This window comes from Apodemus sylvaticus, chromosome 2 (assembly GCF_947179515.1).
Source record: "Apodemus sylvaticus chromosome 2, mApoSyl1.1, whole genome shotgun sequence".
In the NCBI taxonomy this organism is placed as follows: domain Eukaryota; kingdom Metazoa; phylum Chordata; class Mammalia; order Rodentia; family Muridae; genus Apodemus; species Apodemus sylvaticus.
Window position 1 is genome coordinate 8,928,623 of NC_067473.1, and position 25,468 is coordinate 8,954,090.

Below are 25,468 nucleotides of genomic sequence, written 5' to 3' on the forward strand. Positions count from 1 at the left end.
ATCTGAAAAGAAAACTCCTATCCTTTACCTAAGGATTTAATCAAGTCTGTGAAGAAAGTTATTTAAAAGTTTCTCCTGGATCTTAGATAAATGAAGGGATTACCCCCTTAAATTAAGCCACAAAGAGTCAACAAGATAACTGACTTGGTCTCAGTGTTTAAAGTCAATAGCACAGAGGTAACAGACCCAGAAACAATGTGGTTATCCACTGCTGTGTAACACTCTCTCCAAAGTATCTCTTAACCTTTTTTTTTTCTATATTCTTTGTTTATATTCCAAACGATTTCCACTTTCCCAGTTCCTCCCTCCCCTTAAGTCCCATAGCCCTCTTTTCTCCACCCATTCTCCAATCACCTCCTCCCATTTCTCAGTCCTGGTACTCCCCTATGATGCTGGATCAAGCCTTTCCAGGACCAGGGCCCTCTCCTTCCTTCTTCTTGGGAATCCCTTTTTCTTTTGTTTTATTGAAACAGGGTCTCATTATATGCCTAGGTTAGTTTAGATTTTATTCTTCCTGCCTCTGGCTCCTAATCCTCCAGCTCAGGCTCTTAAGTTCTGAGATTACTATCTCTCTTGAAAAGATTTTCAACATAGAAGTACAATCAAGATAAAGAAGCTTTCCTCGAGCATTGTGGCACACTCTTCTAGCCCAACACCCAGGAAGGAGAAAAAGACCCCCAATTCCAGCCCAAATAAAGATATTAAAAGGACACAGGACAGGGTGGGGTTGTTATAATGGTGCTTGCAATCTTGGCACTTGGAAGGTGGAGGCAGGAAGATCAGGAGTTAAAGGTCACCCTCAGCCTCACAGAAGCAAGTTCAAGGCAAGCCTGGGGTACATGAGACTGTCTCGAGATATAAAACAAACAAAACACAAGCAAAGCAGAGCACACAGATTTTGAAATGAGCATAATACCATTTATACCCCAAATATGAAATCTATACTATAAACTAACAAATTACCACAATATCTTCCGAGAAAAATTACAAAGTTTAAATTACAAAATTAAAAGAACTACATGAACAGGTAGCCAATGTTCATGGATAAGAAGGCTTGACATTGTTAGCTCTTCACCAGATTCAGTAAAATCCCAAGTAAACCAGAGAACTATTCTGTGGATACTAACCAACTAACTTTTTTTTTTTTTTTGGAGACAAGAGTTTTTCTTTGTAGCCCTGGCCTTGGGATGTAGATCAGGTGGTGAGTTCAAAGCCAGCCTCTGCCTCCCAAAGGCTGGGGTTAAAAGTGTGTATACCATTGTTTCCAAGATCTGATTTCAAATGTATCTGAAGAAGGAAAAACCAGTAATAAGTAGCATAGAAGACTGACAGTACTTGACTTCAAGACTTCAAGCTATGGTAATCATAATAATGTGATACTGGAGAAAGAAATCAATTAACAGAGAACACAGAAATAGACCCATTTATATATACTCCACTGATCAGGACAAAGGAATAAAGGTGAAGCTGTGGAAGAAAAACTCTTCAGCAAATGCACTGGTCCCTTAGAACTCAGTAATTTTCTTGCCTTATCTTCCAGATGCTGGGATTACAGGCATGTGTCATGCCTGTTTCTGCTTGAATAATTACTGTAGAATTGTATTTCCTTTATAACACACACACACACACACATACACACACAACTTTGTGCGCAATGTTTTAATGTTTTAATCTCCTGAATCCTGGAGCACGTTCACTAGCTTGTCATTGTATATGTAAAGTTTAGCATTGTAAGTGCTATAACAGGGGCTCAATAAAAAGTTTAAAAGCATTCTTTATTACATTTACTGGGTCTGGTTGCCTTTAATCCTAGCACTCAGAAGTAGAGGCAGATAGATCTCTGTGAGTTCAAGGGTAGCCTGGTCTACATAGTGATTTCCAGGACTGTCAGGGCTATGTAGAGAGAACCTACCTCTAAAAGATAAAAGCAAAACCATTTTTATTACGTTTATTTATATTGTGTGTGGGGGGATGGGGAAGGGAGGCAAGAGGGAAGGGGAGGGAGGGAAGGGGAGGGAGAGAGGGAGGAGAGGGAGAGGACTTGTATATGTATATACACAGGAGACTTCCACAGTACTCTCGTAGGGTCAGAGTACCACTTGCTGGGGTCAGTTCTCCCTTCCACCACGGGGACTGAACTCAGGGTGTCAGGCTCTTTGGCAAGTGCCTTCATTCTTGCTGAGTCATTTCACCAATAAACATTTGTTAAAAGAACTCCAAGGTTGGAGGGCTGGAGAGATGCTTTAGCAGTTAAGAGCACTGGCTGCTCTTCCAGAGGACCCCAGTTCCATTCCCAGAACTCACATGGCAGCTCACCACTGTAACTCCAGCTCCAAAGGATCCAATACCCTCAGACATACATTCAAGCAACACTGATGCACATAAAGTGAGATTAAAAGCAAACCAACCCAATGGCTCCTGCTTACTCCGCCTGGCTGACTCCGCCCTCCACCTTCTGCTTCCTGCTGTGGCTGTGAGGGGTTCACCAAGGAAGCTTTTATACAGAGGCTGATTGATCCTTCACCTACAGCTCTCACCTCAGTCCCCAGCTTAAGTACATACTCAGACTGGAAGAAAGGCTGTGGTTAAGAAACTGGTTATGCAGTGTTTACTGTAAGCTGATATCAGCGGGGAAGAAGTGAGCGTGCAGTCTACCTGAGCTCGGAAATGTTGAGGAGAGTGGCCCATGAGTTTATAATCCTGACAGTTTCTCTTAAGCTCCAGGAAGTGAGACGGGGCCAGAGTCCTCACTCCCCAGGGGCTTTAAAAAGCTTTATAGGAAGAGTTCCTGGCCTTTCATGCCCAGGCCCAGGAGTAATGGAGGTGTGCTCTCTTTTTTACCCCTTAATGAGGTTCATCGACTTCAAAGAAATAAGGATTCAGAAAGTCAAAAAAAAAAAAAGAATACAGGCACTGGCAGGAGACCAGCACTTTGCTACAGCCATATCTATGCATGATGCTGGGCAGTTAGGACAAAAAAGGGGCGATCAAGTTTTGAGAGATTAAACTGGGGAGCTGTTAACACTTTGTTGATGTTATGGGCATTTTCAGGATTGGCCAGAGAAAAGAATCAAGTAGGTGAAAAAAAGCCTTTGTGTGGACAGTGAAGGCGTCATTTATTACTGTTAGACAAGTCTGTAAAATATTGTGAAAAGGCTCCTTCTGAGACAGTCAAGGAGACAGACAGCAACAGTCCAAATCAGCAGATCATTTTCCCATCACTAGCTCTGTATTCATTTAAAACATTACTTTTGGACACTATAAGGTGACACAAAGGTTATATGGCTACTTTGTAATTTGGCTCCGATATCAGAGTAAATGTTTTAAAGCAGAGTTGCACAGGGCGGGGGAAATGGCTCAGTGGGCAGGAGCAGAGTGCTTGCTGCTCTTGCAAAGGACATGAGCTCAGATCTCAGTGATCACACCGGGTGGCTCTCGTCATCTAAATACAATTTCAGGGGATCTTTTTCTATGTAATCCAGGCTAGCTTTGAACTCAGAGATCCTGCTGCCTCTGCCTCCCAAGTGCTGGGATTAAAGGTGAACACAGATGGCTCATTGGTTAAGAGCACTGACTGCTCTTGCAGAGGTCCTGAGTTCAATTCCCAGCAACCACATAGTGGCTCACAACCATCTATAGGGAGATCTGGTGTCCTCTTCTGGCCCGCAGGCATACATACAGGCACAACACTGTATACATATTAACTCTTTAAATAAATATTTAAGAAAAAATAAAGGTGAACACCACCACAGCCTTTCCCAGCATAAAATAAATCTTAAAAACAAAGAATCAGAGGCCTGTGAGGTGGCTCAAGTTGTACCACCATGCATGGCATAACATTTTTTAAAGAAGAAATACAGAAGAGGAAGTCAGTGTCTGTGGTGGGGCTATGTGTTTGGGAGTAAACATCCCTAGGGTTAGTATATGATTTAATGAAGTCTAGAAAGTCACTTTTTCTTTATCCAAGGGGGTCGGGAACTTGGACAAAGCCAACAAGCTGGGTTGAACTTCCCCCCTAGAGAGAGGAAACCCACAAACACATATAAATACCCACATAAACCTACATATATGGGAAAACAAACTTATATACAGTTTCCCCTAATATTATGGTTCAGACTGTCTGCAGTGTCCGTAGCATTGCTACAGAAGATGGAGCAGTCAAGAAGTACACATATACACACTTAGCTGCATGCCCTCACAGAACTGAGATGGGTATTTCTTCTGGTGCAGCTCTTCAATGTGGAACACTTTTATGCCCTGCATGGTGTTATGACTTTGAAATTATTTTTATTATGTGTGTGTGAATGTGCATATGTGTGCGTGTGCAGACATGGTACATGTGTGAAGGCCAGGGACAACAGCAGGAACATCGGGTCTCTCCTTCATCTATGTGGGTTTCAGACAGCAAAGTCAGGCGGTTAGGAACAAGTGCTCAAATGGAGGGCATTCTTACTCAAACTACCATGGTATTTTTACATGTTTATTATTTTAATTTAAGAGCGTACATGGGCCTCCACAACCACATTCTTGCTCAGAGTCATCAAGTTGAGGACTAGGCCTGTTAGCCCGTGGCCTGAGGTCAGCTTTTGCCCCATTCCAGGGTGAGTGGCACAGATTTCCTGCCATGACTAACTGATAAGCAGGCAGGCTTCCTTTTAGGGTTAGTAGTTACAAACGTTATCTGGGGCTTTGGAGAGATGGTCAGTGGTTGAGAGTTCTTTTGGCAGAGGATATGGATTTGTTTCCTAGAAAGGCAGTTCACAACTGGCCATAACTCCAGTTCCAGGCAATCCACTGCTCTCTATTGGCTTCCACAGGCACCTGACACATATGTGATATACACATATGCATGCAGGCAAACAGTGGGACGCATGCAATAAGAAAAAAAGAAAATACTTTTGCTCCAGTTTCTGAGACAGGTATTCATGCAGCTATGTTGGCCTTGAATTTACTATGTAGTCTGCTGGGGGCCTTGAACTTCTGATCCTTTGGTAGTCTCCCTCTCAAATCCTGAGGTCACAAGCTTGTATTGCCATGTCTGATTAGCCTTGACTGCCCTGAAACTCACTCTGTAGACCAGGCTGGCCTGGAATTCAGAGATTTGCCTTCAGAGTGCTGAGATGAATGGCATGCACCGCCACTGCCCATAGAGAAATTATTTTAATTGTAATCGTTTCAGTGTGATTCTGCAAATCTTGAAAATGACAAATAAAGAATATTGGAACCATGTAGTGAAGTTTACCCATTTGCCAAATAAGACAACAGAGGTCTTCTCAGGCAAAGCAGCCTGAGTAGAAGCTCTAGGCTGGTGAGTAGGTGACTGCCAGTCCTATGTTCTCTCCCCTTGTATGCTGCTCCTCAGGAAGACAGGCCAGTCCACTGCAGCACTCGCTCTCTGCTAGGATACTTAATTTTGCCATGCATACATAACATAGTTGTGTATTTATCAATAGGTCATTAATAAATGCTCCTGGACATTGTCACCTTCTGCACAAGCAAAGCTTTCTAAAGAGAAAAAAAATAGAAAAATAAATTTTAAAAAGATCATTAGACTAACTGATACTGTTACGAATGCACCAATTAGATAATCTACAGAGGAAACCCTTTCTTTCTTTCTTTCTTTCTTTCTTTCTTTCTTTCTTTCTTTCTTTCTTTCTTTCTTTCTTTCTTTCTTCCTTCCTTCCTTCCTTCCTTCCTTCCTTCCTTCCTTTCTTTCTTTCTTTCTTCCTTCCTTCCTTCCTTCCTTCCTTCCTTCCTTCCTTCCTAGCTTCCTTTCCCTCCCTACCTCCCTCCCTTTGGTTTTTTTCAAGACAGGGTTTCTCTGTGTAGCCCTGGCTGTCCTGGAACTCACTCTGTAGACCAGGCTGGCCCCATCTCAGAAATCCGCATGCCTCTGCCTCCCAAGTGCTGGGATTAAAGGCGTGTGCCACCACTGCCTGGCTTGGTTTTTTTTTTTTTTTTTTTTTTTTAGCATTCAGTTTCATCCTGACATTTTCATACATGTTGCATTCATGTTTGCTCAGTCACACCACTACTCTCTCATCCCTTTCCCTTTTCTCTAAATAATCTGTCTCTGCTTTCATAACCTAGATGCACTCGTTCCCCAGGTGAGGGAGAAGATGAGGAGGCTTTCTTTCTTACAATCATCGCCTTTTTAAAAAAATTCCCATTTCCCTTCCAATTTTATGTTGTGTATGTTTTTTTAAACCTCGATTACACACATTAGAGAAAATATGCAAAATTTGTCTCTCTGGGTCTAGCTTCAGGGAATGCTGTATATATTAACAACCTACTTCTACAAAACTAAAAAGTGAGGACAGATGCAGTGGTACTCACCTTTCTTTAATTCCAGCACTGAGTGAAGGGCAGTTAGGCAAAGGCAGGTAGAGATGCGTTTGAGGCCAGGCTGGTTTACAGGACAGCCAGGACTACATGGAGAGACTATGACTTAAGAAAAAAAATGAAGAAACCAACCAAACAAACAAAAAACTACAAAAAAATGTATTTATAAACAACATTACAATTTGATGTGTTCCCCATACCAAGTTCTAAAGAAGGGGACTGGAAGAGCAAAAAAATCATAGACCATTTTAGTTTCCCGAGGTCAATTTCCTGAAAGGTAACTGTTAGCTGCAGAAAGGAACCGCTAATGGTCCCTCTTAGGGATCACAAGCTCCTTTTCCCTGGTGAGCTAATTTGACCAAGTGTTATCTTCACATCCAGCCCTTTAACTTTTTTTTTTTTTTAGATTTTTTTTATTCGATATATTTTTTATTTACATTTCAAATGATTTCCCCTTTTCTAGCCCCCCACTCCCGAAAGTCCCGTAAGCCCCCTTCTCTCCCCCTGCCCTCCCACCCACGCCTTCCCACTTCCCCGTTCTGGTTTTGCCGAATACTGCTTCACCGAGTCTTTCCAGAACAAGGGGCCACTCTTCCTTTCTTCTTGTACCTCATTTGATGTGTGGATTATGTTTTGGGTATTCCAGTTTTCTAGGTTAATATCCACTTATTAGTGAGTGCATACCATGATTCACCTTTTGAGTCAGGGTTACCTCACTTAGTATGATGTTCTCTAGCTCCATCCATTTGCCTAAGAATTTCATGAATTCATTGTTTCTAATGGCTGAATAGTACTCCATTGTGTAGATATACCACATTTTTTGCATCCACTCTTCTGTTGAGGGATACCTGGGTTCTTTCCAGCATCTGGCAATTATAAATAGGGCTGCTATGAACATAGTAGAGCATGTATCCTTATTACATGGTGGGGAATCCTCTGGGTATATGCCCAGGAGTGGTATAGCAGGATCTTCTGGAAGTGAGCCTTTTCAACTAATGGTGCTGGTTCAACTGGAGGTCAGCATGCAGAAGAATGCGAATTGATCCATCCTTGTCTCCTTGTACTAAGCTCAAATCCAAATGGATCAAGGACCTCCACATAAAGCCAGACACTCTGAAGCTAATAGAAAAGAAACTGGGGAAGACCCTTGAGGACATCGGTACAGGGAGAAAGTTTCTGAACAGAACACCAATAGCATATGCTCTAAGATCAAGAATTGACAAATGGGACCTCATAAAATTACAAAGTTTCTGTAAGGCAAAGGACACCATCAAGAGGACAAATCGGCAACCACCAAATTGGGAAAAGATCTTCACCAATCCTACATCAGATAGAGGGCTAATATCCAATATATATATAAAGAACTCAAGAAGTTAGACTCCAGAAAACCAAACAACCCTATTAAAAAATGGGAAACAGAGTTAAACAAAGAATTCTCACCTGAAGAACTTCGGATGGCGGAGAGGCATCTTAAAAAATGCTCAACTTCATTAGTCATTAGGGAAATGCAAATCAAAACAACCCTGAGATTTCACTTTACACCAGTCAGAATGGCTAAGATTAAAAATTCAGGAGACAGCAGGTGTTGGAGAGGGTGTGGAGAAAGAGGAACACTCCTCCACTGCTGGTGGGGTTGCAAATTGGTACAACCACTCTGGAAATCAGTCTGGCGGTTCCTCCGAAAACTGGGCCCTTTAACATTTTAATCTCATACAAGATCTAAGACTTCAAGGCATGCTCTTGTCTAAAGCTTGAACTGTGTTGTAACCCATCCCCCCCACCCCCCAGATTCCTTATCTTTTGAGATATAATCAAGGCACGTGCTTGGCGAAGTTTCGGTGCGCTAACTCTGCAATACAGAAATCTAACTACATTTTCAAACACGGCTAACGGATTTTTCCTGGTGTCGTTTAAAGTATACTTAAAATGAATACCTTTAGCACTCAAGCTCAATTTAACATCTCCAAACGGCGGGCGATTGTTATCTTCAGGATCGGAAGTGACCCAAGTTCCAGCTCTGAAGAAAACTCTCTTTTAAAGTAAGACCGTAGTTAAAATAAGGCAACTTTTCATCATTTCAGCCTTTGCTGATCAGACTATCCACAAATTTTCTCCGAGACGAGCAACGCCGGAACCCGGTTTTCGGAACGTGCAGAGGCAAAAAAGGACCCAAGCCACCTCAAGGTAAAAACAGAGAGCGGTACAAACAAGGCAACGTCTTTGAGGGAACAGCAGCGCTACCTTGGTCCTCGCAGATTCGGGGCTCCCGAGCGACTGTCGGAAAATCCTCCTTCTCAGTAAGTTCTCGGTCAGCCGCGCCGAAAAGACCTCTGACCTCCAGAGAAGGTCCGCTCGGTGATCCCACCCCGACGGCTTCTGTCCGCGTCTTTGATTGGTTTGTTCAAGGATCTCTCAGTTTGGCGCGCCCAATGGGAGCTCGTCCTGGACCTAGGGACCCCGCCCCGTGCCCCCGCTCCGGGGAGCGGCGGAGAGTAAATACAACAGGAGCGCAAAATGGCGGAACCGCCGAACCCAGCTCGCGGCGCCTTGGCTGTCCTCTCCGAGAAGGAAGCATTTGGCAAACTACAGCCTTCCTCGCGGGAGTCACCGGGTTCTATGTCTGCCAAGAAGGTTCGCACCGAGGAGAAGAAGGCGCCGCGGAGAGTGAACGGGGACGGGGGCAGCGGCGGGAACGGCGGGCAGCTGCAGTCGCCCGCCGCCCCGCCGCCCCAGAGCTACGGCAGCCCGGCGGCGTGGAGCTTCGCGGCTCGCTCCTCCACCTCCTCCGCGGCCACCTCCCGGAGCTGTTACTCTTTCTCCGCGAGCCAGAGCGTCTCCTCAGCCTCCCCGTCCTCGTCTCAGCCGCTGCCGCGCAAACTGCTGGTCGCTCCCTCGCTGCTGCACGCTCAGCCTCACCGCGTCCTGCTCCCGCCCGTCACTCCGACGGCCGCCGCCAAGCCGCGCCGACCCAAGGAGAAGCGCGAGAAGGAGAAGCGGAGGCACGGCCTCGGCGGCGGCGCCGCCCGGGATGAGAACGGCGAGGCGAAGCTGCCACCGCGAGGTGGGTGCCGCGCGGGGGAGGGGAGCGGCGGCGGCCGCGGGGGCCGGGGCAGCCAGGCTGCAGCCTTCCGCGGGGCCAGAAGGAAATGGAGCCTGGAGTTTCGGTCGCCGACCGGAGGAGGGATCGCAGAAACTCCTGGTTTTCGATGTCGGTTTCGCCTTCCACTTAACGCGCAGCAGGACTGAGGGAGTGGGTCTAGGGGACTCCGCTCCTGCCCGTTTTTGGCTTGGGAGGCAGAAGAGAACAGGTTTTTAAAGGTTACGAAAGGGATCGGACGGGATCGCAGGAAATTAATGTGTGCTACGCAGCTTCCAGCGCCAGAATATCCTGTCCCCACTCCCTCCCAAAAAAGTGGGTGGTCGGGTGTATTGTCGGAAGCTGGAAACTACCAGGGACCACAGGGACCAGAACGTTTCATCCCTATTAGGGAGATGAGGTCGTGTGCAGGGCACCAAGTGTGCGGTTTCTGAGATGCCCACCTTCCATATTGTTAAAGTGTTTTTGCGTGGTCCTGTTTTTAAATACTACCCATTCAGAATCTTTCAGCCATATTCTTTTTTTCCCCTCTCGTGTAGCAAATGATAAAATCAGATGTTTTGATGTCTTATGGCCAGATCAAGTGTTTCTGCATAAAAAGGAAAATGGGAAAATTTCCCAACTGGTTTTCAGTTTTCTTTAGTAATGTAAGCTAGCAGAGTTTTTGGCATTTCTTTAAAGTAAGGGGTCATTCTAGTTATCTCTGGATATGTATAGATCTGACGAGTACAGAGTGGATGGGTTGGAAAGTAGATCTTTAGGTGATCATGACATTATATAAATATACATTGTCATATACAATATACATTGTTGTGAAGCATTCCATTCTGTTTTGGAATGCTGGTAAAATGCCAGTAGCCTTGCTGATCTAATGGTATCTTAGATCTTGAAAAATTATCTGAATAGAAGGGTTCATCATTCACAGTGTAAAAGAATGATACATGTGACTATATAGTTTCTACATCTAAGCCAAGCTAATGGTCGGGTCTACCCTTGTTCCCAATGTAACAGTGTTACACTCTCCTAGTTATTTGAGCGTTGCCTTAGGAATGTTTTGAGGGTGAAATTTAGTTTCCTTCTGCTTAGGAATGCAAGGTGGTTAGTATTTTAAATCTCTATGTTGCAGTGGTTAGATATAAGATTTATATTACAACATGCTGCAGAGCCTGACCATATGCAGTTTGGAATCATGCTTACTTGGGTAAGCTGCTCTTTTGCTCTTTCTGAATTCTCTGCAGAAGTGAGTGTAGGTTTTACATTGTTGGAGTTTTTGAGTGGTGATAAGTACTTTAAGAATAGTACCAGCGGCTGGGCGGTGGTGGCGCAGGCCTGTAATCCCAGCACTCTGGGAGGCCGAGGCAGGTGGATTTCTGAGTTCCAGGCCAGCCTGGTCTACAGAGTGAGTGCCAGGACAGCCAGGGCTATACAGAGAAACCCTGTCTCAAAAAAACCAAATCCAACCCCTCCCCTCCCAAAAAAAGAATAGTACCGGCATAAAATATGAGATCTATCTATATATCTATATGACTTATAGTAAAATGTGTTTTAATGGTAAGTTTCTGCAGTCTTAAATAACATTTAAAATCCATTTGGGAACGGATGATGGTTCAGGCACTTGCTGTGTAGCATGCCTTCCTGATTTTAATCCCCAGGATGCACAAGATGGAGAGAGTCAGCTCCCCATATGGTGTTCTCTGATCTCCATAGGTCATCTGTGATACAGTGTGCTCCTCCAATAAATGTAGTAATCCTCCAAACTTAAACTCCTTCTGTTGAGGGGTCTGGCTTATTTTTAGTATAAACAATGATAGTTTTTTTACATCAAGATGTGAGGAAACTATTTCCTATAACCTATAGGATGATTAGAAGTTTATTTTTTAGTCTTCAAGACAGGGTCCCTTTTATAGCCCTGGTTGTCCTGGAATCACTATGTAGACCAGAGTGACTTCAGTCTGCCTCCTGAGTGCTGGGATTAAGGCATACCTGACTATATATATTATTAACTTTAGGTACTTTTATTGTTTTTTTTTTCTTTTTTTCTTTTTTTTTTTTTTTTTTTTGGTTTTTTGGTGTTTTGGATTGGTTTTTGGAGACAGGGTTTCTCTGTATAGCCCTGGCTGTCCTGGAACTCACTCTGTAGACCAGGCTGGCCTCAAACTCAGAAATCCCCCTGCCTCTGCCTCCCAGAGTGTTGGGACTACAGGCGTGCGCCACCACCACCCGGCCAGGTACTTTCAGTGTTTTGGACAGAAACACTTATTGAGAAAAGATTAAATTCAAAGCAAAAGATAGCTTTTCATTATTTTGGTGGACTCTGGAGTTTGAATTTAACTGAATTTGAGTTCTGCTTTAACTAAAAAGTGAGAGCAAAGTTAACAGGACTAGGGTGCACTTGTTTTGTAGGTGCAGTGCAAGTGTACAGGTAACTGTACACTTTTTTTTTTTTTTACAGTGCAGTGCTTACTTTCTGTGTGTTATATACAGATCTTCATGAATGGATGATAGGTGGTTATTGTTTGAAGTATATACTTTTTAAATGACTCTCTTAGTTGCCTGTCCTAGCTCAGTAACTCCTTGATTACCCATAGCTCATTGATTTAAGAGACTTAGTATCAGAAATCAGGTATAGATTGTAGTTCTGCATCTCTAAACATTTGCTCTTGTATTTATGTAAGGGTTTTAAGAATCCTTAGAAGTGTCCTTTGTCCTTTGTCTTCGTTTATTATGTTGTTTTGAGACCGGGTGTTTCTTTGTAGCTCTGGCTGGCCAACTGGCCATGTAGAAGAATCTGGCTTCAGCCTGTGATAAGGTATCTGAGCCTCTTCAGTGCTGGGATTACAGGTGTGAGCCACTACATCTGGTTAGATTTTTTTTTTCCCATTGGCAATCAACCTAACAGAAAACATTCAGATAAAATAAACATGTATTTGAAGCAACCTGAGACAACATTGAGTGAATGCTGAGTCCGAAGCATGCTTATTTATTTTCTTACCCCAACAATAAATTAAAGGTGAGTCAGTTGTAACCCCCCTTCAGAGCTAGTGGGGATAAATGAGCAGATCAGAAACAGTGCTAGTCTATGCCCCTTGAGTACAGAGCTGACATGGTATGCACCTATAATCTCCAAGGCTGCCTGCTGAGAGCTGTAGCTGTTCTGTAGAACTTTTTAGGGTTTAAATTAAAGAGTGTTGTGTAGTTCAGGCTGGCCTTGAATCAACTGTCTTCTCCTTCCTAAGAAACCTGACTGTTGAGATTGCAGAGAGGGCCACCATGCCTGGCAGGATTTTGTTTTGTTGTTCTTTTGAGACAAGGTTTCTCTGTCTAGACTTGTAGCCCTGGCTGTTTTAGAACTCACTCTTCAGACCAGGCTGGCCTGGAACTCAGAGATCTGCTTGCCTCTGTCAAAATGTGTGCCTACTACCACCTGGCTTCTGACTGGAGTTTTAAAATTGCAAAGTAACCAGACAAGCTAGTACATTTTTCTGTAACACCAAATAAGTTTTGACTTGAAAAGTATAGAAGTGGGCATGATGATGCATGCCTGTAATCTGAGTCTTTGGCAGGGAGCCAGAGGGATTGGGGTCGTAGGCCAGCTTGAGCCATCTAGTGAGCTATCTCCTTCCTAAAAAAAGGGCGGGGAGAAGCCGGGCAGTGTTGGCTCACACCTTTAATCCCAGCTCTTGGGAGGCAGATGCAGGCGGATTTCTGAGTTCGAGGCCAGCCTGGTCTACAGAGTGAATACCAGGACAGCCAGAGGGCTACACAGAGAAACCCTGTCTTGAAAAAACTAAATCCAAAAAAAAAAAAAAAACAAAAAAAAAACCAAAAAAACTGGAAGTGGCTGGAGAGATGGCTCAATGGTTAAGAACACCACATGGTGGCTCGCAACCAACCATCTGTGAGGGATCTGATGCGTGGTGCATTCTTGTGGCACATGCCTGTGTAGAGGCCAGAGCAGGACTTTGGTCTTCTGTTGTTCCCTCCCTACCTTAGTTCCTTGAGGTAGGCACTTACTGAAATGGGAGACATGCCATGTCTGTGGCCAAGGTAGTGACAGGCCAGCAGGGCGTGGTGGCGCACGCCTGTAATCCCAGCCCTTGGGAGGCAGAGGCAGGCGGATTTCTGAGTTCAAGGGGCCAGCCTGGTCTACAGAGGGCTACACAGAGAAACCCTGTCTCAAAAAACCAAAACCAAAAAAAAAAAAAAAAGGTGGTGACAGGCCTTAGCACTCTAGGGAGACACCTGTCTCTGTGTTTCTGTCCCCTATTGTTGGGGTTACAGCCACACTCAACCATGCCTGGCTTTGTACGTAGGTTCTGGCCATTTGAATTCCAGTCCCCTTAGGTGAGCAGCAAGCTGTCTTACCCACTGAGGCCCAAGGTTAGAGGTTAGAGTTTTCATCATGATTGACACTGCTGAGAGATAATAGTTCACTAAGATTGTGTTTTTGGATGAGCGTTTGTATATTCTACCTTTTCCCCCCCTCTGTTTCTGTGTGCTCCCATCCGGGTTGCTTCCTCTTAACTGCCTGCTGTATAAGCTGTCCATCCTGGACTGGAGCTCATGGACATCCTGCATCTCCATCCATCCATCCATCCATCCCTCCTCCCTCCCTCTCACCCACTCACCCACCCATCCACCCATCATCCATCCATCCATCCATCCACCCATCCTCCCTCCCTCCCACCCACTCACCCACCCACCCATCCACCCATCCATACCCCCCTCCCCCCCATCCATCCATCCACCCTTCCTACTAGCAGTACTGTTAGGAGTATATAGAAGCTGTACGGTTTTGGATTTTAGTTTTACCCCCACACTTGGCTGCTTATCTGTTGACAGTTTTTTTCTCAAGCTGTTTGCCCTGGAAAGTTTGAAGAGGGTGTTCTGTTAGTCTATGCCTTCTGATGTTGATGTTCAGAGAATCTGATCTGTAAAAAAGTTGTCTATTTTGTTTTGAGGTATTTTAGCCCCTTTCACTGGTTTTAAAATTTTTTAGTTTTGAACAACAACAAAGTATAAGCCCTTGTAATATGTAATATTTTTTCTTTTCCTTTTTTTTTTTTAAAGCATCTCAGCATCTCTGTTGTTTCTTTAAGGATGCTAATTATAGTTCCTTTGAAATGCTCTGTTTTCCTGCCTTGCTTTTTGGTTCTTCTAACCTTTTTTGTTTGCTTGTTTTGGTCTCATTTATTTGGAGGCTGTCCTCAAGTCTGTATTATTTTTAGCAGGTTTTTCATATTTAAGAGAACGTTACCAAGATTCACAGAAGGCTCCAGAGCACGCCTGGCCAGGGCTTACTGACTGAGCTCGTGGTTTCTGTTTGGTGTCTTCTGTTTGGTGTCTTCTGGGTAAGACTGAGCGTCAGACTCAGTCATGTTTGTCTCCTTTGGTGTCTCTCTCACTCTGGTTGTTGTAGCAAAGTATCCTAGGCTGGGTGGCCCAGGATGCCCAGGTTAGCTTCTTCATAGTTGTGGAAGCCGGAAGTGTGAGCTCAGTTCCGAGGTGGTTGAGCTCTGGAAGGGTCACTTCCCTGTCTGCAGATGTCTGCCTTCTCTACTGTGTGCTTATGGAGAGAGCCCTTTCTCAGGGACTTGTGTTTTGTGGGGCAGGGAAGGAGACATTGGCTTCTTTTCTTCCTAGAAGGCCCCAGTCTCGCTCGGTTATGACTCCTCTCTGTGACTTTTTACCCTTCCCTCAGATGCCCAGTCTCTAGATCCGGGCATCTGGAAGGAACGCCTCTCAGAGGTAAGCTTAGGTGGTGGGTTCCAGTGAAGGGTCCGAGAAGAAAGCTATAGGCCGCGCTAGCTGTTTGAGAAATTCACCAGTTTCCGTTTTCGTTTTAACCCACCCCTGTCTCTGGGAAAGCCCGAGCTGCCGCCTTTCTGACTGCGAGTTTGCAGGGAGTTTGCACCTGCCCGTTGGCCCTCTTCCCTCAGCCGTCATTCCCTTTCGTATGGGATCCAAGAGTGTCTGTACCAAGCTGGGGTAAACGTTAGTGGGAGAGGAAGCACAAAAAGCCCTCGGTTTAAACCTAGTACCGGAGACAAGCTTGCCTTCGTTCGTTCCCTTGTCCTGCTATACCAAGGCACTCACCAGTTCACCGCGGTTACGCTTTATATTCCAGCTACACTTACAGTGCTCTCTAATTCTCAGGTGGTCTTTATGTTCCTCTTTTTTCTTTTTATTGTCTAAGTGCATTTTTAGAGGAGATACTGAATTTTAGCCTTATTTTAATTTGTTCTTTTTTTGTATATACCATTTGTCAAGTACTTTATTCTTTTTGTGTCTATACACACATGTATTTAACTAATCTGGGGATTTTGGTCTGAGCATGTTCCATGTTGATGCACTGTCCTTATACCTGTTAGCCAACTCCCTTTTCTTGACTCTCCTTTGTTAGTCCCTTCCCTTAGATAGTTTTACTTTTACTTTGATGTCAGTATATAAATAAAACCCAGGAACCACATGTGTATGTTATTTGTCTTTTTAAGGCTGTTGTAATTCACTTACTCTATTTGTCTTTGTTTTTTCTGCAAATGATGTAAGTCTTCTTTATGGCTGAGAGTCCCTGCGCATTGTGATGTGGGGGACGTTGTCTTCTCGAGGGGTGATTACAGGAATGATTTGAGCCTGACATTTTGTAGACCTTGTTTATGAAAGTGTAGAGGCTTAATGTAGAGGCTCCACGTTTACTTACTTACTTAATCTGTGTGGGTGTTTTGTCTGTATGTCTGTGAACCGTGTGTATACTTGATATCCCCAGAGGCCAGAAGCGGTTGTGGATGTCCAGAACCGGAATCACAGACAGCGGGAGCCAGCAGCTGGGTCCTCTGAAAACACAGCCAGTGCTCTTACCCACTGAGCATCTTAACTCACCCTCTCAAGCCCGTTCTTGTTTGTTGGTTTTCATTGTAGATATTCGTAAGGGATGAGATTGGTCTATCTAAGACATTGAAGCCTCTCAGTGTCACTAAATGCACTGGTTTCTGTGACTTCCTGGTTTCCATAGCACTGATACACCTGAGTTCCTGGTATCTGGAAGTACTGTGTGCGCATTAGTATAAAACCTTGTCTTATTTTAGCTTTCGTTTAAACATTAAGAAGTATTTGTTCATTTGTGTGTGTGTGTATGCGGTGTGTGCCAGTCCGAGGACAGCTGTCAGGAAGGAGCCCTTGTTTCATTCGCTGTGTGGGTCTCAGGGTCTCAGCTCTGGTAGAAAGCGCCTTTACCTAATGAGCCACCTCGACAACCCTATACTAGTTTTTTGAGAGAAATATTTCAGAGGTTTAAAGTTGATTGATTTAAGTTAATTGATTCTTGATTTTCTCCCTTCCATAGTGAATTAAACCTTTCAAATTATAGATGAACTATTTAAAATAGGATATTGAAAGATAAAAGTTCTTTTTTGTTAGGGCATTAACAAGGCAGGTTTTTGTTGTTGTTTGTTTTCTTGTAAGAGGAGAATATATTCAGATTGATAATTTAGGAAACATGGCATGGTAAAAATGTTAGTAGTAGGTGCTGCCACCACAAGCCACAGCCACCAGAGCTCGGTCCGCACTCTGCTGTCAGGGCTCCAGGAGGGGCTCACCTGACAGCTTAGCTCTGCTGCCATGATCTCCTATCTGCAGCCAGAGCTACAGCTGCTGTAACAACCTGTGCTGAGGGCTGCTTGTCTCCGTGCTGCCCTTATGCCCAAGAGCCTGGACTTCTCCTTGGTGAAGTGCACACCCTTAGCTGAGGTGCAGCAGACAGGAAGAGTCACTGCAGGCCCAGGCCCAGGCTGGCCAGCGTTCTGGAGGCCCTTGTCTTCTCAGACACCCTTGTTGTGGGCAGTTTGCCGATGGCTATCAGACATGGAAAAGGACTGGATTTTCCAGCTGGAAGAGCTGCCCAGTGGCATCCAAGTGCCTGTGGAAATAGTCCTTCTAAGGAAGGTAAGCTTGGCTAGAGAGAGGGCACTGACTGCCCTTCCAGAGGTCCCTGATTTCAACTCCCAGCAACCACGTAGTGGCTCACAACCATCTGTAATGGGATCCGATGCACTCTTGTGTGTGGTGTGTCTGAAGACAGCTACAGTATCTTTATATTTAAATAAATGAATAAAAGAAATAAATAAAATAAATCTTTAAAAAAGAAATGTAGGCTTGGGTATCTCTGGTGTCCTTCATTAGGTTCCTGGACGGGTTCAAGACTCCTAGCAGCTTCATACTGATTCCAGAGGGGCCTGAGCTGGGCTAAAGCCTTTGAATTTATCATGGAAAGGAGAGCTTACAAGAGAAGTGGTCCCAGTGGAGATCAGAAGAGTATCTTGCAACCCCTGGCAATGGAGTTATGGATGGTTTTGAGCCATGATGGGGTATTGGGAACTGAACCCAGGTCCTCTGCAAGTGTGCTTTATCACTGAGCTGCAACGAGGAGGACATGATTGATGGCTTTTTTTTTTTTTTTTTGGTTTTCCGAGACAGGGTTTCTCTGTGTAGCCCTGGCTGTCTTGGAACTCACTCTGTAGATCAGGCTGGCCTCGAACTCAGAAATCTGCCTGCCTCTGCCTCCCAAGTGCTGGGATGAGCATGATTGATGCTAGTTGCAGCAAGCTCCAGTTCATCGTCTTTTGGCAGAGGTGCCACTCAGGGATACTTAAGTGTACATCCCTGCAGAATATAGCCCTACTATCAGTGTTGCCATGGGTCAGCAGCTGTCTGGCTCCTGTCAGTCCTGCTGGAGCATAGCATATATTAAGTTGCTACTTTTGAACTTTTAAATTGATCATCAGGGGCCAAGTTTTCTTCAAGTAGAGGATCTCTTCAAAATTTCATCATCTGGTGGGCTTGGTGGCACATGCCTTTAATTCCAGGACTTGAGAAGAGGCAGGTGGATCTCTTGAGTTCTAGGCCAGCCAAGGCTATGTATTCAGGCCATGTCTTTTTGTTCTTGTTGTTTGAAACAGTGTCTTACTATGTAGCTTTGGCTGTTCTGGAATCTACTGTGTAGACCAGGCTGGCCTGGAATTCACAGAGAGCCATCTGCCATTGTCTCCTGAGAGCTGGGATTAAAGGTGTCCCATAATGTCCCATTATGCCTAGCTGAAGGTCTTTCTTTAAAAATAAGATCAACATTTCATTAGATAGTCTTCCTGCTATCCTTACAAGAAACCCAGGGACATCCATGGGTGCAGGAGGTATTTCCTCCTATTCCAGGAACCTGCTGAGATTGATTTTCTGTGGCCTTTTGGCAACTAGCCTTTCTGGAGCTACTCTTTCAGATGCTGAAGGGAAGGGAAGACATTCTCTTCTGCTTGCATTTACAACAGACAATGCCCACTACAGGAACATGCGCAATTTACTGCAGAATCTGGGTCCCTGGAGGTTGCTTTCTAGGAGCAGGGAAGAGACTCAGTTCCAAGTCCCCTGCTACTTGCTAATGTCCCTTGGGTGTCTTGTTTACCTACCCTGGGTCTGGACTCCTCCGACGATGTACAGGGCGTTGCTGGCCTGTGTAACTAAAAAGCAGTGCTGAGCTACTTACAGTTGCATATACCTGCAAGTATTTGGGAAGAGCAGAGAAAAGGATCAGGAGTTCGAGGCCAACCTGGGCTACATAAGAGCTTGTCAAAGGAAAGGAAGAAAGGGAAGGCAGACCTATACAATCAAGGAAAAAGCTTACTTGCTCTGTGTGGGACAGAGACAGAGACCGAAAGGGACTGAGAGAGAGAAAGAATATGCATGCATGGAGCAGGTGCTAGGCAAACAATGGAGGTTGAAGATAATGTTCAGGAGTCGGTTTTCTTCTACTGTGGGTTCAGGGAATAAATCAAGTTGTTAGGCATGTGCAGAGGAGCCATTTTACAACCCAAAGAGAAGTTAATGATGGCTAGTTGACCTTCTCGATCCTTTCTGGGGCCGCGTTCTCTGTCCCTGTCCCTCAGTCTGTCTATGTCTCCGTCCCTGTCTGTCAGTCTATTTCTTTATCTCTCTCTTCTCTGTCTTGGTCTGTGTCTGTCCCGGTCTCCCCCCCCCCCCCCCCCCCCCCCCCGCCCCCCACGAAGAATGGCAGTGTTCCCTCCGAGAGGCTGAGGGCAGGACCGCTGCAGGCTTGAGGCACCCTCTCATGCGATGCTCGATCCCACTGCAAGGGTGCAGTGATGGGCTGCATGCTAAGGAGGTGGTCTTGGTGTCAGCGCTTGCGAGCTAAGGCTTCAGGGAGTCCTTGAGGATGGTCCCTTCCTACCCCAGAGCCCCACGTGGGCCTCTGTAGGACTGTTGGAGTGGGGTGGAGCCTGCTTGTTTTGTATGGTGACATACTGTAGCGAGAAAATAGGAGTCTTACTATTTTTGAATGTTTGGCTTTTTTGTGTGTGTTTTATTTTTAAATAAACTTTTTTTTTTTTTTTTTTTAAGAGAAAGTCTCACTATATAACCCTGACTGGTCTGGAACTTGCTTTGTAGGCTAGGCTGGCCTTGAATTCACAGAGATTTGTCTGACTCTGTCTCCTGAATGGGATTAAATGTGGGCACCACCATGCTAGACTTATAAAAATTTATTATATTTTTTCATTTTTTTTTGTATTTGTGTGTGGGACAGAGGAGCCTTTCTCTCCCATGCAGTACTCAGATACTGAACTGGTCACCCACCAGGCTTGGGACAGGCATAACCTGCTTAGTAACCTGCTGAGACATCGCCTCTGGCCCAGAACATTCGGTCAAAGAAAAAAAAGTAGAATCAGAGTTTGATTCTTTCATTCATGTTGTTGTCATTGATCATAAAGAACTGTACTGTGTTATTTATTGTGCGTCTTGTAAAGTAGAACTTAAAGGAGTTACTTGATCACAATATATTTTTATATATCTTAGTATATTTAAGATTAAGTGATTAGTCATTCTATAACCTGTATATAACATGCAATTTCTTAGTATTTTATGTCTTAGTTTTCTAGAATTTGAAAACAAAGGACTTTTAATCTCACTTTTAGAGACAAACATTTTCGGGCTGGAGAGATAGCTCAGCAGTTAAGAGCAACGAACCCGCTTGGCAGCTCACAGCCTTGGTAAGTCCAGTTCTGAGGACTTGACGCCTCTGCTGGCCTAGAACCTAAAATAAAAGAACGTTCCTTCCTATTTGGTCCTTTGTTCCAGGTGACTGTTATTGCTATGCTGTGTTATGTGGTACCTTCCTAATAAAATTCTGTCAGGTCAGGCAGAAGTGGTGTGTCGCGCGCCTATCGTCTCTCACGAACGACACACGGCAACAGGATTCTTCTGCGGACATTCTTTACTGTACAGCTTTTCGGTACCACTCCTGAGGCTGAGAGTTCTGAACCTTCCCCGGACGGGCCACCAACTGTCGGTGCCTAACCTTGTGGGTTCTTCTCTGCAGCACTTTATTTAGGACCTTCCTTTTCTTCTTTTACACGGGGCCCCGAACCTGTCTTTTGCCGCCCTTATATAGCCCAGCAGCCCTCGCTTAGGGGCATGTCGCATTGTGATAGGAGAACTAAGGTTCACCTCATTAGCATGCCAGTGTTGAGTCATAGCAAAGCCATACTGCACGTGTGTTAAAGTTGTTTACCAACTGCACGTGTGTTAAAGTTGTTTGCATGGACTAAATATTTCCTACCAGCGCCGTCTTGCAACAGCGCTGGATAAAGTGGCTTCCCACAGTGGTGTACATCTTTAATCCCAGTACTTGGGACACAAAGGCAAGTAGATCTTTGTGAGTTCAAGGCCAGCCTGGTTTACAAAGAGAGTTCCAATACTGCTGGGACCACATAGAGAAATCCTGTCTCAAAAACAATTCTGTAGCTGTATCTGTTAATTACTTTTTATTAGTTATCAAGTATAGTGTTGGAAATAAAGCATGTGCTAGCTTTAATCCTCAAAAAATTAAAAAGACAAATGCCATTATCTGGTACAGATGAGAATAGCGAGGCACACCAGTTAAGGAACTTGCTGGTGTCTGATGACCAGTTGCTAGAGCTGAGTCTGAACTGGAGTGTGTTGGCTCTGAAGGCTGAGCTGCTTCCACTCCATCACAGGACATGTGAGATGCTGTGGTCCGAGCACTGCCCCACTTTCCAGGGTTTGCTTTTCCCCAGTTGTTTTTTGGTTTTTGGTTTTTTTTTTTTTTTTTTTCGAGACAGGGTTTCTCTATATAGCCCTGGCTGTCCTGGAACTCACTCTGTAGTGGCTGGCCTTGAACTCTGAAATCCGCCTGCCTCTGCCTCCCAAGTGCTGGGATTAAAGGCTTGCGCCACCACCCGGCTGCTTTTCCCCGGTTGTGCTGTTCTCCGGCTGTCTTGCTTTGTCCTTTTCTCTGTTTTTATATTTATTTATTCTCTTACTTGTGTGTCTTTTGGTTTCTGTTTCATTAAAACACCCTGACCAGAACCAATATGAGGAAGGCAACGATTTATTTCAGCTTATAGTTCACCATATAGTCCATCATTGAAGGAGGCTAGGGCAGCGCCTCAATGCAGAAGTCGTGAGGAGTGCTGCTCTCTGGCTTATTCCTCATGGCTTCTAGCCAGCGACTGCCAGCCCAGGTGGCCTGTTACCTACAGTGGTGGGTCCTCCCACATCAGTCCTATTTAAGAAACTGTCCTACAGGTCGCCTTCAGGTTAATCTTATGTCGACATTTTCTCAATTCAGATACCTTTTTCCCAGATGCATAGGTTTGTGTTAGGCTAATTGTGTTAGCCAAATTGTGGGTGAGTGTTTGTTTGCAAGTGTGTGTGTGCGGCATGGTGGTGCTTGTGGATACCAGAGCTGTACTGGGTGCCCTGGAATGGCAGTTAGAAATGCTGTGCTCCGTGGTGGTTTGTTGTCCTGTGGATCCTGGGAACAGAGCCGTGACTCCCTGCAGGAGCTGCAAGTGGCCCTAGCCACCTGAGAGTCATCATCCCTCCAGCACCAGCTCTCCTGAGTGAGAGGAGAACTTGTAGTATTGTAAACAGTGTAGGTTGTTGTTGCAAAAAGAAAGGAAAAGAAGTAAAGCAAGGGAAAGAAGCACCGTGGTCCTCTCCAGCCGTGTGTGCAACTCGCAAGTGATTGCTTGAGTGGAGCTGGAGGTTTCAGTCTCAGTGTGTGTACCCCTCCCTCCTACCTGTCTCCAAGGTTTCTCTGTGTAGGCCTCGCTGTCTGGAACTTACTCTATATAGACCTGGCTGGCTTTGAACCTGGGACAAAAGGCTAATAGTGTGGTGCCTTTGAACACATCAAATCAGACACTGGCTGCCAGGTTTCCCGGCATCCCTCAGTTCCTATCTGGTACAGGGTCATCTTGGCCAGCATATCCCACTTCTGCCCTGAGCTACTCTGATTCCTATGTAACCCAGCCATTTGGCGGTGCTGGCTCTGCTTACCTTTTGGCCTCTTGGCTCTCGGCTCTCCTCATCCCCCTCCCTCCTCGCATGGCCCAGCTCAGCCTGCTGGTCATGCTCACTCTGTTCCCAGATGACTCTGCCTCTACCTATATCTGTATTCCTCCTCATATGTACAGTTAAGCACCTTCTCCACCAAATTGTAAGTATTTCTGAAGGAAGGAAGGTGTGGAGTTCGGCAGAGACTGGCTAGGCATATCTGGAGATTCATTTACTTAATGATAATCATGTAAGTTGCAGGAAGTATAGCAAAGATACCTAAAGCAGACTAGAGGGAAGTGCAGCTTGGATGACAGTGTGAGAATTAGGTTGGTATATTATAGTATCACTGAAATACGGCGAGGATTTGATGGCGAGGCTAGTGTTTAGCAGAGGTCTTCCGAAGAAGGAAGGGATGCCTTGCTGGGGTGGCTAACTTTTCTTAGCTATGTGTCAGGGCGAGGCTGTGAGAAATCCTCTGCCCCAGTCACTGCTCATAGTTTTCTTTTCTCAGTATCCCTTGTCTCCTTTGTCTTCTACTTCTTTAGTAATCTTCTTTTCATTTTGAAGATCCACTGTCCATTTTGCTTCTTCATTTTCTTTTTCTTCTGTTTCCGGCTTGCTCTCTGATCTACTCCCAGCAATGTATTATTCTTGGCTGGATGTGGGAGGGACAGGGAGATTTCTGCGTGGTTGCTGAAATCAGTTGATTTCATAAACTTCGTTATGATTGTCTTGACTTAAGGCATATATCCAGGAAGGACAGTTAGAACTGATAATATGAAGAAAGGAAATTTCTGTTTAAATTTTTGCTTCAAAATGTATAGTAGCTGACAGCTTTAGAATGATGGATTTTCAGTATTTCATAAGAACTTGGTTTGAAATTTTATGCTTAAATAAATTCTAATGAGCCTTTTAGTTTTTTCTTTCAGATCTATATATTTTAGTTTATGTATATAAATATTTTCCTTGCATGTACGTATGAATTCCATGTTCATGCTTGTGAGATCCTCTGGAACTGGGGTTACATATCTGTGAGCTACCATGTGGGTACTAAGAATCTGAGCTTTGGGGCTGGTGAGATGGCTCAGCGGGTAAGAGCACTGACTGCTCTCCCAAAGGTTCTGAGTTCAAATCCCAGCAACCACATGGTGGCTCACAACCATCTGTAATGAGATCCGACTCCCTCTTCTGGTGTGTCTAAAGACAGCTATAGTGTACTTACATATAATAATAAATACATCTTTAAAAAAAATACCTTTAAAATAAAAAAAAAAAAAAAGAATCTGAGCTTTGGTCCTTTGAAAAAGCAGTGAGTTCTCTTATTGTTGAGCCGTTTCTCCAGCAACTAGTGAACCTGTTAAAAGAACTTCCTGTTTACTAATTGTGTGAGTCATGAGATAGAGTAATCTTGAAGCTGTGATCCTTCCTTGTCCACCTCCTCAGTGCTGGGATTACAGATGTGAGCCACCATCTGGTTTACATCTTCTGGGGATTGATACAGGGCTTTGTGCATTTTGGGGAAGTGCTTTATCAGTTGATCTATGTCTCCAACCCCTAACTCAGCTTATTTCTATCATTTCCCATATCTTAGTAAAATAACCAATGCTTGTAATGGTTTGCAGATGTAACTTATCCAGATCAGAGGTGTCCTTCTAGAGGGCTGTTGTTGGGAGTCCTGTCTAGCCGTCCTCCTGTTTGTACTTGACACAGCCTGGCCGCCTCCGACCCGGCACAGCCTGGCCCATGCCCTGTGTGCATGGCCTCGACTTTTCTTTATTTCATTATTTTATTTATTATTTTATTTTTATTTTATATTTTTATATTTTATTTTATATTTTATTTTATGTTATATTATATTATTTTTGAGACAGAGTTTTTCCTGTAAGTTCCAGCTGTCCTGGAACTCACTTTGTAGGCCAGGCTGGTCTTAAACGCCGAGATTCATCTGCCTTCCTCCTAAGTGCTGGGATTAGAGGTGTGAGCCACCAGCACTTGCCCTGCCTTACTTTACTTTTTGTTTACTACTTTATTTTCTTGAGCAGAGTTCATTGTTCGAATTCTTGCGTGACTAAATGATCGCACCCCTGTTTAGCAAAGGGCAACTTGGAAATCAACGCTTTTAAAAAATACGCATGATATATATATATATATATATAATTATATATCATATATAATATACAATAATATATGTATATGTGAATAATTATGTTAGATATTATATATAAATATATATTTGCATGTATATATAAAGTTCCCTTGTTTTAAAATCTGATTATGTTTATGGATACTTGTATATGTGTGTGTATGTATTCACATGTATGTTCATATATGCATACATATGATAGCCTCTCTGTTTTCATGTACTATTTCAGGAAGATTTTATCTAGTTTCTGTCTCTGTTCTAGAGATGTTTTGTTGTTTGTTTTGTGTGCGTACATTGGGAGGCGTTCTCGGGAGCCACCACATTTTATTCTTTTGTTAGTGTTACATGCTCATGCTGTAGTTCCTGTGGAGGTAAGGGACAACTTTGGAATTGGCGCTCACTTTCCACTTCCATGTGGGCCCCATGTGGTCAGCTGCTTACAGGCCAGCCATCTCGGTGGCCCTTACTTCTTTTCTAAACTTTTTTTTATTTTTGTGGACAGATTTTCTTACTGGATCCTA

At 44.3% G+C, this 25,468-nt stretch overlaps 1 protein-coding gene and 1 long non-coding RNA gene across 4 annotated transcripts in view; one reads left to right on the top strand and one right to left on the bottom strand.

The window, feature by feature from the left end:
• The window catches only part of LOC127678279 (uncharacterized), a 36,786-nt gene extending 28,053 nt beyond the window's left edge, over nucleotides 1–8,733 (bottom strand). For all 3 annotated transcript variants that reach the window (XR_007976547.1, XR_007976546.1, XR_007976548.1), the window contains exon 1: nucleotides 8,277–8,733. This is a non-coding gene — a long non-coding RNA (uncharacterized LOC127678279). The remainder of the gene's footprint in view (nucleotides 1–8,276) is intronic.
• Nucleotides 8,734–8,765: 32 nt separating this feature from the next.
• Rsbn1l (round spermatid basic protein 1 like) overlaps nucleotides 8,766–25,468 on the top strand; it is a 58,071-nt gene continuing 41,368 nt past the window's right edge. Inside the window, exon 1 of the mRNA XM_052173101.1 lies at nucleotides 8,766–9,403. Within this exon, the coding sequence (XP_052029061.1) occupies nucleotides 8,857–9,403 (547 nt within the window). The 5' untranslated portion in view covers nucleotides 8,766–8,856. The remainder of the gene's footprint in view (nucleotides 9,404–25,468) is intronic.